General features: G+C 34.2%; 1 protein-coding gene across 5 annotated transcripts in view; it reads right to left on the bottom strand.

The window, feature by feature from the left end:
* Positions 1–1,187: 1,187 nt before the first annotated feature.
* Positions 1,188–13,059, bottom strand: part of LOC145291282 (zinc finger MYM-type protein 4-like) — a 117,211-nt gene continuing 105,339 nt past the window's right edge. For 3 of the 5 annotated variants that reach the window (XM_080136929.1, XM_080136931.1, XM_080136932.1), the window contains 2 exons: positions 8,212–8,335; positions 1,188–2,115 (listed from right to left, as the gene is read on the bottom strand). In XM_080136929.1, coding sequence (XP_079993055.1) covers positions 1,926–2,115; positions 8,212–8,335 — 314 coding nt within the window. In that variant the 3' untranslated portion in view covers positions 1,188–1,925. The remainder of the gene's footprint in view (positions 2,116–8,211; positions 8,336–13,059) is intronic. The other 2 variants (XM_080136930.1, XM_080136933.1) reach the window with 1 other exon arrangement.

Genomic DNA, 13,059 nt, shown 5'->3' with positions numbered 1-13,059 from the left:
GGAAGTATGTGAAAATTTCTCGCAGAATTTAACTGACACAAGAACCTTGATCCAAAAAGCTTTTCGCGGACATACACAAACGCTCGCACCCATTTTGCCTTTTATTTATTAGACTAGCTGGGTTGCATAACGTTACACAGGTGTTTGCTTTTTTTTAGGGGGGAGGTAGTAGGCAGGCAGGCTCAAAACTGTGACATGAAGGCAGAAAAGAAAATAAAAGAAAAGCTGAGATCTTACCACTAAACTATGACATGAGAGGAAGTGAAAAACGTTCAAATTTAACAATGTCAATCAAAAAGTTGACTTGAAGTGAATAAGTTAAGAATCACGCAGGCGCAGATATGAAAGCTGGCTGCAGGCCAGTTTCTGCTGTATTTGGCTTCCCCACGATATGGAGGAAAACCAGCTCCCCCTTTTTGGGGAAGCTCTCCAAATGAATAGCAATTGTTTGATATAAAGGGTTTCCGCAACACTGATCAAAGCTAATTGCATTTCTGAAGGTCCTAGCTAGAAAGCCAGGCGGCCTACTTTGCTCCGATTAGTTTCGTAAAGGCGAACAAACACACAAAAGGACAGAATAGAGGGAATTTTATAAAAGTCGATCAAAATAAATGTAGAAACGGTGTCCGTTTGCAAATCGTAGATATTATAATCTAGGAAGTATAAGGAAACTTCTAAAAAAAATAGTAACATGGTCAAGAGCCCCCACCCCAAGCCTTTCACGACATACAATAATGTGCGCGGCACTTTTGCCTTTTATATATATAGATTAATAATTATATCTATTCTATGTCCCCAATGGAACTTTATATATCCAGGTCAAGGGCATGTCTGATAGATCTTGCACCATTTGAGTAACCAGTCTTTGAATTCTCTCCAGATGCTGGACATTACACAGTAGATGTAGAGTAGAGGCCTGAACAAATGTTATAGGAGGAGAAAGAAATTGCAAGTTCATATATTTCCAAACAATATTATTATTAAGTGCACAGGACTCAATAGATTGATTGAATTTAAACACAGCATAACCAATTCCATCATACATGTAACTCATTTGACATGAATTCAAGCGCATTCACTAAACTTAAACATTGATTCTTGAATCCAGTCGTAACGAATAAATATTCTAATAATTTTATTTTGGAGGTGGGAGAAGGAGGGTTAGAAAAAGAAATACACAAAAACGATTGAAAATTTGATTTTTCTTTTATTCAGAATGAGTTTTCCCTAGAAAGAAACACACAAAAAGCACAAGACATTCACATATGAATCTTAATTTCCTTTCAAATACTTTTAAAATATGTGTGTGTGCGTGTTGTGTGTGTGTGTGTGTATATATATGTATCTATGTATTATATACATGTATATGCAGTATATATGTACACATACATGCACAAAATACATATCTGCATATTCATATACATATGCAGGTGTACATATATATATATAGATAGATATAGATATAAATGTTAGCTGTGTCGGCGGCCTACAATGGAGGATATATAGCAAGCTCTATGGAATGAAAGACAGCTGTCACATACTATGGCTTGCTATGGTCTGTGAGTGAGTCAAGGTCACTGTCATGGTTATTGACATCGTGGTGGTGGTATGGTGGTGTTGGTGAATGCTGGACAGCAGAATACAACATCCCCCCTCCCTAAAAAATTATTTTTTTCTGTTTTAAAAATGAACACGTAGAGAAGAGGATATGAGTGCCTTCTTTTTGTTCATGCAGATGATAGCATGCTGTTGCTGTCGCAACGACAACAGCAGAAATGAGTACAACACGCCCATTGTTGTTGAAAGAATTGTTAAACTAAGCAGCCAAAATTTACAAAAGGGGGCAAGGGGTGGGGCTCTGTAGAAAAAGAAACAAATAAGAGAAGATAAAGAGAAAAGATGTCTGAAAAAAAAAAAAAAAAAAGTCACACATATACTGGTTGTGTGTTCATGGCTGCTTCTTGTATTTCTTTCACTAATTGTATTCGATTCAGCATTTTTGTCATCAAGTCACTGGAGAGCGATTGAGTTGAATACCAAACAGGACTGTCAGGTACACAGGACCGTTCGGGGATTAAGTAAAATACATCATTACGATTTTTAATACTCTCTGGGCTGAAAAAAATAGAAGAAAAATTTATGTACAGCATGTTTTACGAGAAAAGATGGCATATATTTAACAATAATAAAACTGTCGAATATGATCTGATAGAAGAACATATGGGATAATGTAATACTTCTGATGAACAGCCTTATTGTATGACTGCAATAAAGGATTAAGATAATCACATTTTAATCTTCTATAAGTCTCACCTGTCTGTTTAAATGTATGTATGTAGTATGCATAAAACTTTCGACAGAAGCGACGGATTTTCACAACATTGGTATCATTTTGAAGCTCGACCCTTTGGACGACAAATGTAAAAAAATTGGTTAAAAACATTAATTCTTTCACCCTCAACTGGGCACTTTTCTACAGGGAGGGGTCGCTTTTTTTGCCAATTTTTTTAAGTTATTCCTTCTTTTCGATTACCTAGCCTTAATTTAAACCTACATCACTTCCGGTTTGGCGATGGGTGCAACAGCAAAGACATCAGGGGTTTTTTTTTTTTTTTTTTTTACTTTCTTTTCTTCCTTCGCGGTATGGGTTCGGGCCTGCTTGCCTACTTGCCTACTACCACTTTTTTTTCTGCTCAACACACACCTCCAAGCACCCAGGCTATTATATAAAGGGCAGTGGTCTATGTGTATGTTCAGCTAAAACTCTAAATCTCTAAAATAGTGATGGGACGATTCCAATATTTTTCCTCGATTCTAATACAATTACTGATTCCTTACTAAATTACAGATCCCAATTATTTATAGATCTCTTAATATTTAAGTAAAGAGTTGTGTTTTTCCCAATGACTGTAAAAACACATGTTAAATATATTTTCTCATGCGTAGAGATGATCTTAGTGGTAATTTCAATAAATAATTATTTTATCATTACTACCAACAGTGGAAGAGTTTGCTTTAAACAAAATAAGATTTTTTAAAAAGGCAATTAAAGGAATTGTTTTGGTCATCGGGAAATAGGCACAATTTTTTTCAGATTCCAATACCCCTAAAAGTCCAGATTTTTCCAATTAATCATCCCAAGAATACTCTAAAACAAACACCCACAAAGTTGATATATTCTTGATTGGTGTTGCCCTAGATGAATAATATCTAAAATTTACAAAAAATTATTCATTATATGACCTTAAACTGGCGAGGAAGGACGGGGGGGGGGTATTAAACTAACTTTTTTGAAGAGGTTATCTCCCTTACATCAACTCACTATTTTGTGTCTGTGTGGGTGTGTGTGGGGAGGGGGTCTTCAGCAATTTAAGTGAACATCTGCTTTTTCTGAATAAAAACAGTTGTGGAATACCATTAAAAATGGAAGTGCTTGTGCATTATCAAGAAAAGCATTTTAAGTAAAAAAACATGTAATTATATGCCATGTTGAAATTAATAAAAAAAATTCCAAAACTTACAAAATATAATAAGAGTAGAAGATATGCTTAAACTATTTTTTACAAATTAAAAAAAATCATGATAGCATATTCTCAATTTGCCATTTTTTTTTAAGGGAGATAAGTCAGTTTGTTATATGGAATTGGCCGCAATATAAGAAAGCAATAAAATTGCCTTGTTCGATAAATTTTATTTTTTTCTTGTATTTATTTTACTATTCAATCATTTTCCATAATTTTTGGAATTTTTACTTATTTCGACACAACACGTAATTACTAATAGCATTCTTATTCTAGATGTATTTTTTTTAATATGATACTGCACAAGCACCAAAGAAGAGAACTCAGATCTTTATCTAAAGGTATTTGTTGTCTAAATTTTGAGAAATGAAATTTCACTTTATTGATAAAGTTTGATACATTTATATCATTTCTATGTACGCGATTTACTCATAAACTAATTAACCAATCAATATGAATTTTAGACAAGCTGATAAGTGTAAAGGGTTGAAATGTGTGATATATTTTTTTTTTTTTAAAGGAAGGTGGAAACCTGTTGTGACAATTCAGATAGTTCAGATTTTTTTTTTGTTAATTTATACAATAGATATTCCTCAAATTTCAGTTTCTTTGAGTATTTTAAATGGTTTTTAGAAAGTATAATATGGCCACAACCTCGCATTGGAAAATTAAAAAATTCCAGATTTGCTTTAAATTTTATTTATAGTCATTAAGATACTAATTAAGAAAATGTTTGGAATTTCAATTTCTTTTTAGGACTCCTTAAATTAAATTTTAGAGATTTTCTAGATTCAAAATAATGCAATGGATTTTTTAGAATAAGGGTTCCAGACATAAAGTTTAGTAATACTATATGTTGATTTTAATCTTTGTCATAAGACATTAAAGGAATTAATTTTTGAGGAATTAATTTCTTCCAGTATTCATGTAGATATATATAAATTATTGGTACAAGAAAAGATCAAAATAAAAGATAAGGAAATTATACCAGTGTCCAATAAAATAGTCCTTCAATACAAGGGAGAAAATTCTATAAAACTGAAGCTTCTGTAGTCATTTTCAGCCAACACATCAGAAGGAAACAATTAGAAACGCACTGGATTAGACTTTTGAGGAGGTGGAAAAAAAAACTCAAATAACACGAAAAGCAAAAGAAAAGGTCAAAAAGGTCATTAGAAATCAAATTTATTTTTATCGAATTCTATCAAACTTTTATAGGCAGAAATTTACTTGTAAAAAGTTGACACACTTGCAAGGAGGCACGACGTTGCTCAGGATTAAATGAGGATCATTACTTTTTCAGTATGCTCATAGCACCATATTACTTTTATCATTGCTCCCTCCCCCCTCACCTCGCTTCCTGTTTTGCCGTTCAATATAGTCGAAAGAAAATGTTGGAAAACTCACTAATATGGTTTAAATTTCATTTAAATTAGATATATGTAAAGTTTTAAAGTTGTTCTGTTTTCACAGATTACGGAAAGGTGGCGGTACATGCACAGAGGGTAATGTAGAGATTCTGAACCAATTCCATTGTCTTGCACAGTAAATTTATTACATATAATTTAAATTTCATAAAAATAGGATACATTTGAAGCTTGAAAGAGGTTATGCCCTTATAGGAGGGTGTATATATTTCGGAATACTTCCATTGCAGTCTCTGATAAATTTTATATAAAAATACACTTTTAGATTTTATATACATTTATGTACCTTTCATTTTATAGGAAACACACACGCAAAATTCCTCAACTTAAATCTTGAAAGTCATATTTCTCACCTAGATAAACGGGTGTTGTTTTTTATTCTTAATCGTTCAGACTACATCATCAGAGTGTCTAATACTTCACAAGATAACCTATATAAAAGGCAAAATGGGTGTGAGCATTTGTGTGTATGTCTGTGAAAGGCTTTTCAGATTGGGGTTCGACTGTCGGTTAAATTCCGCAAGAAGTTTTCCTATACTTCTGAGATCATAATATCTTAGATTCGCAAACGGACACCATTTCTTTCCTTTTTTTGGGATCGAGTTAAAAAATCCCCACCATGCCGTCGTCTTGAGTGCTTGTATTTTTAATATAATAAAGCGAAACTATTCAAACACAAATGACAGAAAGAGGGAAGTTGAACTGACCAGGTTTTAAAGCAACGTTCATTTCTGCGCATGCGTGGCAACTCCTATGATTCTTAAGTTAATTACCAACTCAATGAATTCATTATTCTTTTTCGTCTAATGGTTAGCGAGGAAGACTAATTACCCACCTCTCTCTCTATCTTTTTTTTTTATTTTAACATCGCTTTGTCCTTGTGCCAATATCCTCCAGCCAGACAATGCCGGGTACTCCCTGCTAATCTTATATATAAACTCAATGTTTGTGTGTTTCCTAGAGAATCTAAAAGCATATCTTTATGTAAAATATATTTCAAAATTTAACCTTCGGAATTTTGCTGTTTTAAATCGGTTCTCTACCAAATAAAATTACTAGATTTAATTAGATTAGAGTTGTATTTAACTTTCGACCTAGGTCAACGAAATGTATGCGAAAAAAATGGTAAAATCTTCAGACATGAAAATATTAACCTTATTAACATGGTCGGGAGTGCTGACTTGGGTTTTTTTGGGGGTTTTTTTTTTTTTTTTTTTTACATAGGCATCACCATTTATCAAGGCCAAGAGGCCACTCGAGGATAAGGGTTAAAGAGTGTACAATAGAAATTGGACAATATAGTAATCATTAGTAATGGAAATTCAGTAAATTTGTTAACAAGTAGAACGGCTCGTCAAGAATTTGTTTACATTAGACTTGAAGACAACCATATTGTAGTCAGCTGGAAAGCAGGAAAACAGAAGATAATTCCACAGACGTGCAGTTCTAAGAAAGAAGCTTTGTTCATGGAATCTATGTTTAGATTTAGGTACAGATAACGAGTGGGGAGAATTATTGATAATGTTTTCAGATAGACGAGTGTTTCTTGTGAAAGTTTGGCGAGGGGGGACCATAGACTGAAGCTCAGTCGAACACTTTCCATGAAAATAACCATACAGCAAAGACAAACTCGCAACATCTCTTCTATGAGATAGAGGTTGCAGGGAAGAAAAAAGGATATCTCCTATGAGGCTACGAAGTCTATTTTGAACTCTATCAAGCCACTCCTTTCTCCATTGTACCATGCGCTCAAGATCAGAGGAGAGAGAATCGGAAAGAACTTGGTTGTTTACTGACTTAGATGTGCTACCATAGATGGTAGTGTCATCGGCAGAAATGTTTACAAATGATGTAAGGATGTGATTTGGAAGATCATTAATGTAGATCAGGAAAATAGTTGAGCCCAGAATGGACCCCTAAGGGACTCCAGCATTAATACTGTGAGCTTCTGATTTTTGCCCATTAACTACTACTCTTATGACCCTGTCAGAAAGAAATGATTTAATAATTGAGAAGACATTTCCAGCTATACCATAGCTAGATATCTTGTGAAGTAAATCTTCATGCTATACCCTATCAAAGGCCTTAGATATGTCGAGCAATTGCTCTAGAAAGGTTGCCTCCGTCGAGAGATTCACTAATCCTATGAGATATAACTGTAAGCACGTCTGCTGTAGATCTAGCAGAACGGAACCCATATTGTGTGTCACTAAGAAGGTTACTTTTGCTGAGATGGTTGATTATTTCTCTATTTAACACAGATTCCAGCAACTTACTCATGACGCACAGGAGACCTGTTGGCCTGTACTGAGAGGGGGATGAACAATCACCAGTTTAAAAAATATATCTACATGCCGCATATCAATCTCAAATGCTAAATTACAGCTTCAAACATATTTTTTGGTCATATTTTGTTTTTTTATTTGTAACTGTATTATTTGGATTATTCAGACTACTGTTCTTATCTGGAGAGTTATTTTTACGTTTCGGCTGATGTAATCTAACTCCCAACATGTATCTCTTGTCAAACTCTGGAATTTTTCTGTCACATCCAGGAATCTACATGGAATTTAGAACAGAACCCTTTATTTATATACTAGCGAGGGGTACCCGGCATTGCCCGGGTGTTTGGAGGTGTGTGTGGAAACTCCAGGGTTGGAGGTGTTAAAAAAAAAAAAAGTAAGTATGAGGATCGAACCCGAACCGTTGAGGCAAAGTTGTAAATTAGAGTGTGAAAAAAAAAACGTGCGACGTTAACCATTGCCCCACCGCGAGATACTAACGGAAACACGTTTGAATTTATTTAATTACTTGGATTTGGCAGGTGCCCGTTTTAATGAGTTAATGAGGTCAAGTTTGACTGCGGGATAGTATTCATTTACTGCTGAAGGCTTTCCCCCCCCCCCCAAGATGTTATAGGAAAAAGACTAACCCACATGCGGCGAGCAACAAATGTTGAATAATTATCTTCCCGAAATCAAGCAAAATTAAATAGACAGGCGAGTTTCGTTGTTAACTGTGAGATATTACGATTTATATGCAATATAAAAAGTTTTAAAAAGTTGTGAAGCAACCGACTGCTTCTCTGAAAAAAGCCTTTTGTAGACATACAGAAAAAGCGAACACACATACATACATACATTTTCGCTTTTATATTTATAGATGCAACACACATCTCAAAAAATTCAGAAACATTTGTAACATCATTTAGCATTTATAAAATGTTACATCAATTGGTAGCTCGGAATGTATCATACTCTTACCATTTCGACAAATAGAATTCATACAGTTTCACAGGACATCTCAATGGATTATCCAAATTTTCACACTGTTCATAGACAGGCAGTTCTTCGCGCCGCTTTTTTTGGTTAATAGCATCTGCATCTGCTTGGAAAATAGGAAATAGAAAAGTTGTTTCAGTCTTTTTTTTAGGAGAAAAAACAATAGATAAGTTATCAAGAGGAAAATCATTAACATTATTATTCTGGGATTCAGAGTCAAACGGTCACCCCTCTAAATGGTTTTATGCTTAGAAATTTTTTTTTCGTTTACTTACATTAACCCCAAACAAGACAATTTCCACTGAGACATTTAAGGGCTATCGTGAATTAGAGGTTGTACCTATAGAAACATTTTAAATCAAGAGTTGTGCAGCTAGATGTTTGTTTACAATACATTTAAATTTCTGCATGCTTCAGGAAAACATAGAGCAGGGAGGGAATTCCAAAGGCTAGTAGTTTGAGGAACGGCGCTATTAGAGTAGTAAATCTTTTGGCATTTGGACACCTCTACAGTGAATGGGGTGAGATTTTACTGAATGATGTCAGCAAGTTTTTTGGAGCACATTCCATTAAAGTACTTGGTAGTGTGGGTTCTATTAGATTAAAGACTCTTTTTTGAACCCTGTCTTACAGGAAAAGGCTAATGGTTGCTGCAATAGCTCAGACGTGACAACATATTGCATAGGCAAATAATGGCTTTGTAGAAATGCAAGATACTGGCAAATGGGAATAGTTTTCTAGTACATTAGAAAAAGCCAACATTCTTTGTAGCAGCCTTGGCAATATCTTCTTTGTATTTGTTCCAATTCATATTATCTGTGAATGTTAAGCTGAAGAGTTTAAAGGGCGGATACTATTACACGATAATTGATGGTTGAAAAGTGTCTTAAATTTTTTTTTATGAAGGAGTCATATATAACTTACCAAGGCCTGAAGGCAATTTGAGGATAAGGGTTAATTAGTGTAAGGTGATCTATGAAACAGACTGCTGATTAATAATGGTGTTTGATTATTTAAAGGGGTAGCTCAACAAGAATTTGTTTACATTGGATTTGAAAACGATTATGTTGTAGTCAGCTGGAAAGCAGACCAGTGATAAACAGTTCCATAGGCAGGCAGTTTTAGAAAAGAAGCTTTATTCATGGAATCTGTGTTTAGAATAGAGAAAATCGTTGACAGAGATTATAGCTAGACAAGTACTTGCTACGAAGGTCTTGCACTGAAGGAAATGGGCAGAGATTGAAGCTCAGTCGAGCACCCGTGATGAAAATAATAGAGTAGAGATAGACTCACAATGTCTCTTCTGTGAGAAAGGGACTGCAGGAAAGGAGCCTTGTCTTAGTAGAATTAAATAGACTGGAATCTATTTCAACCCAGAAGGATTCAACAAACATACATTTCGAGCAAAATTACATCAGGGAAGTCATTTATAAAAATCAGGGATATAATGGTCCAAGGATCGATCTCTGGGGCATACGCACATTAATCTCATATTGTATAGATGAATGGTCACCAGGGACAAACTCGGATTTTCTTTTTTCTAAGAAGAATCTGATTATATTAAGTATTCATCGAGTAATATGATAGAAATTCATTTTTATTGTTCAGTGTATAGTAAATATCTTCAGAGACAACAGTTACGATATTCACAATCGAGCGAGTTTGCTTAAAGACTGTTCGTCAGAAAGAAAGTGGTCAATTATCACTAGATTGATTATTGATTCAAAGATTTTAGCGAAGAGCAAGAGAAGACTGACATGGCAATAATTTTGTGGATCAGTTCTTCTGACAGAATTCTTGGATACTCATACAACAGAGACAATTTTCTAGTTAACAAGGAAGTAAGCTTCAGCAAAGTATTTGTTGTAGAGGAGCTAGGTCAGCTCAGAGTTCCAAATATCTTTAAATATTAATAAATTTGCTTTGCTTTGTAGGCCTATTTTTTTTCAAGTTAACAGTCTATATTAGTCTATATAGATAGATTATTCCATTTAACTCAATAGATGAGACCCTGAAGAGTAATACCATTCAGAGTCGAAGTAGGCATATGGCATTATATTTTTCTAAAACTCTTCCATACAGAAATGAACTAGTCGTCAATTGTACAACCTATGGTAATAACTTAGTATTTGTATCAAAATAAATGATAACTTTCTGATGAACAAAAAAAAAACTATGTCAGAAAATTTTTTTCTATTTTTATAGAAATATTTAAACAAAAAATATCATTTATTTTAATTATAAATAGATGAAAGGCTTTAAGGAGAAAAATCAATTATCTTTTCACTGCAGTGTCTTTCTGTGAAAGTTAGATGGGTAACAGGTTTTCTTTGTTACTATTCAATAAACATATATCCACCCACCGCCTCCAAGTATAAATGATCTATTAGTAATGGAGGTGTGATATCTGTCCAAAGCCGAAACTATTCTATTAATATATCTAATGTTCAATTGAGTTTAATATTCAACTTCAGCCTAATGTATTATCTTTTAATGCTGTATTCAGGGGAGAGTAGTGTAGTATCTGTCCTACTAACATGGTACCATTATTACATGTATTACTTTTTTTCATCTGGAGGCGGGAGGGAGGATAGTATACATTTATTCCACATATATAGTAGCAAAAATGTACTTCCTCTGGTCGCATATTCTTGCTAACAATAATCTATATATAAAGTATATAAAGGGGAATTGTCTGTGTGTCTGTCCAGCTGGAGAGGAATGAGTTGGGCGAAGGAGAAAGAGGAATTGAGAAGAGGGAGGAGGAAAACATTAAGGAGGAAAGATAGAGAGACAGAGAGAAGCAGAAGTTTTAATAGAAATAAGTTACACTTTTGTCTCGGGCAACACCAGATAGCTTCAGGACAAGATCAAAGTGTAGTATCTGTTCTTCAGATGCTGCACTTCAATTTCTTGTTCTCTGTCAGTGGAGGAGAAATCCTTCACGACCGAGACAATTTTTATTTTTGTTCCTTTTCTCCACATTAAAAAACGACCCTGGTGTCTAACTGTCCCGTGGGGGGGCATTGTAAATAGGAACACCAGATAGCTTTGTTAGTCTAGTATATAAAAGGCAGTTGTTTGTATGTATGTCTTGCTAAAATTCAAAAACATAAACTGAACCCCTACATAGTTAATCTTATTTTTTTCCATCGTTACAGATTAAAACATATCTAAAATTTCAAAAAAAGTTTCATTATTTGGGAATCAAATCATTTACTGTTATCAAAACATACACACATCTTTTAATGTTATCATGTAAAAGAACCCAATTTTTGTTAGTGTTATTTTCCTTACAACGAATCAAGTTGTGTGTGTCAAGAGATGAATGGGCTTAACAAAGAAGAGAGGGGGGTGAAAGAAGGAAAAAGAGAGAGAAATAGAAGTTACGTCACACTTGTCCTGGTAATAATATAAAATGTTGGCACTACGTGAAGTGGTTGTGAAGAGTCAAGGAGAGTGGAAAGACCGAGAATGGAGAGCACCACACAGACCTCCACTGCAAAAGTACAGAGAGTAATAAAATCTTTCGGCGCTTATTGTCACTCAAGTTATAGAGAAAGTCGATGGTTGGTCTGAGTAAGAAATCAATCGTAAATTTTTGTAGCCAAAGCACAAAGTGATTTGCAACAATTACTGAAATGATGCAGAGTACTGGAAATCTGGGGAGACAGTCCATTTTGTTGTTGCCAATGAGCAATCATAGATAATGACTTGCATGAAAACCAAGATTAGTAGAAGTTAGAGTCAGACTTATAAGAATGCTAGGAGTTAGTCAGATTTTTTTTATGTTAAAGGAATCAACAGATCCTTCTAAATATTGGATAAAAAGTTGGAGTAAAGAGTTTTTGGAATCCTAGGCGTCGGACTTTATGGTTTCTGACTTCACAACCCTGATGAAAACTAATGAGTAAATAATAAGTGTTTATTTACAATTACAATTTGTTGCAATATTTTGGAAGTATAATGGGGTATGATCCCACACAGTCAGACGATTCTATTTATAAACGATGCTGCTAGGAACTGACGAATCAAATTAATTCACGTTCTGCTACCAACCAATCAGAAACCAGAGTTGCTCCATAAATATTGAACCTTTTCTGTAACAATTTCACATGTTTTTTCCGTCTCAACACGGTAAGAATATTTTGCTCTGTAGAACTGTCTACTGCAAACAAGTCACCTCTCAGGACTTGTGTATAACAACGAACCATCGGAAACTATTCTGTCTACTGCAAACCAGTCACCTCTCAAAACTTGTTTAGAACAACGAACCATCTGAAACTGTTCTGAAACTAAACATGGCTGACACTAAAAATAAAAAAATCAAATTTTATGGCTAAACTACAAGCAAAAAACAGTCTGAAGGGACAAGGGAGATAAATACAAATTTCTAGGAGATTTTAGAAAGCTATTCTTAAAATGGGAGAAAAACTCAAATTCACTCAAAAAAAGAAGTTATAAAAATAAAACTACTTGATCAATTTCCGTGCTTTTCTGAGTACAATATTTCTCTTCCATCATGGTTACATGCATCATATAGATTTTTCTTTATTTTTTCTTGGGCTCTGGACAAACACCAAATGTTTTCTTTACTTCTAAAAGTAACTTTAAAAAATAATTAAATACCATCAAATAGAAATTCTATAGGTATTTTTAAAGAGCCAAGCATTTGGTTGGTTTGGTTTATATAAACCAGACACAAAACATGCCAAACAGTAAATTGCCATTCTTTAAGCAGAGCACCAATGTTTATTGCCAATTTGAATGCACAATAAAATATGACTTTCTGGATTCTTTAACAGGAATATGAGTAGACAAACATGTTGA

The sequence above is a fragment of the Euprymna scolopes genome, chromosome 12 (genome assembly GCF_053919585.1).
Source record: "Euprymna scolopes isolate OS-2025 chromosome 12, ASM5391958v1, whole genome shotgun sequence".
In the NCBI taxonomy this organism is placed as follows: Eukaryota; Metazoa; Mollusca; class Cephalopoda; order Sepiida; family Sepiolidae; genus Euprymna; species Euprymna scolopes.
This window is presented reverse-complemented; position numbering and strand designations above follow the sequence as displayed.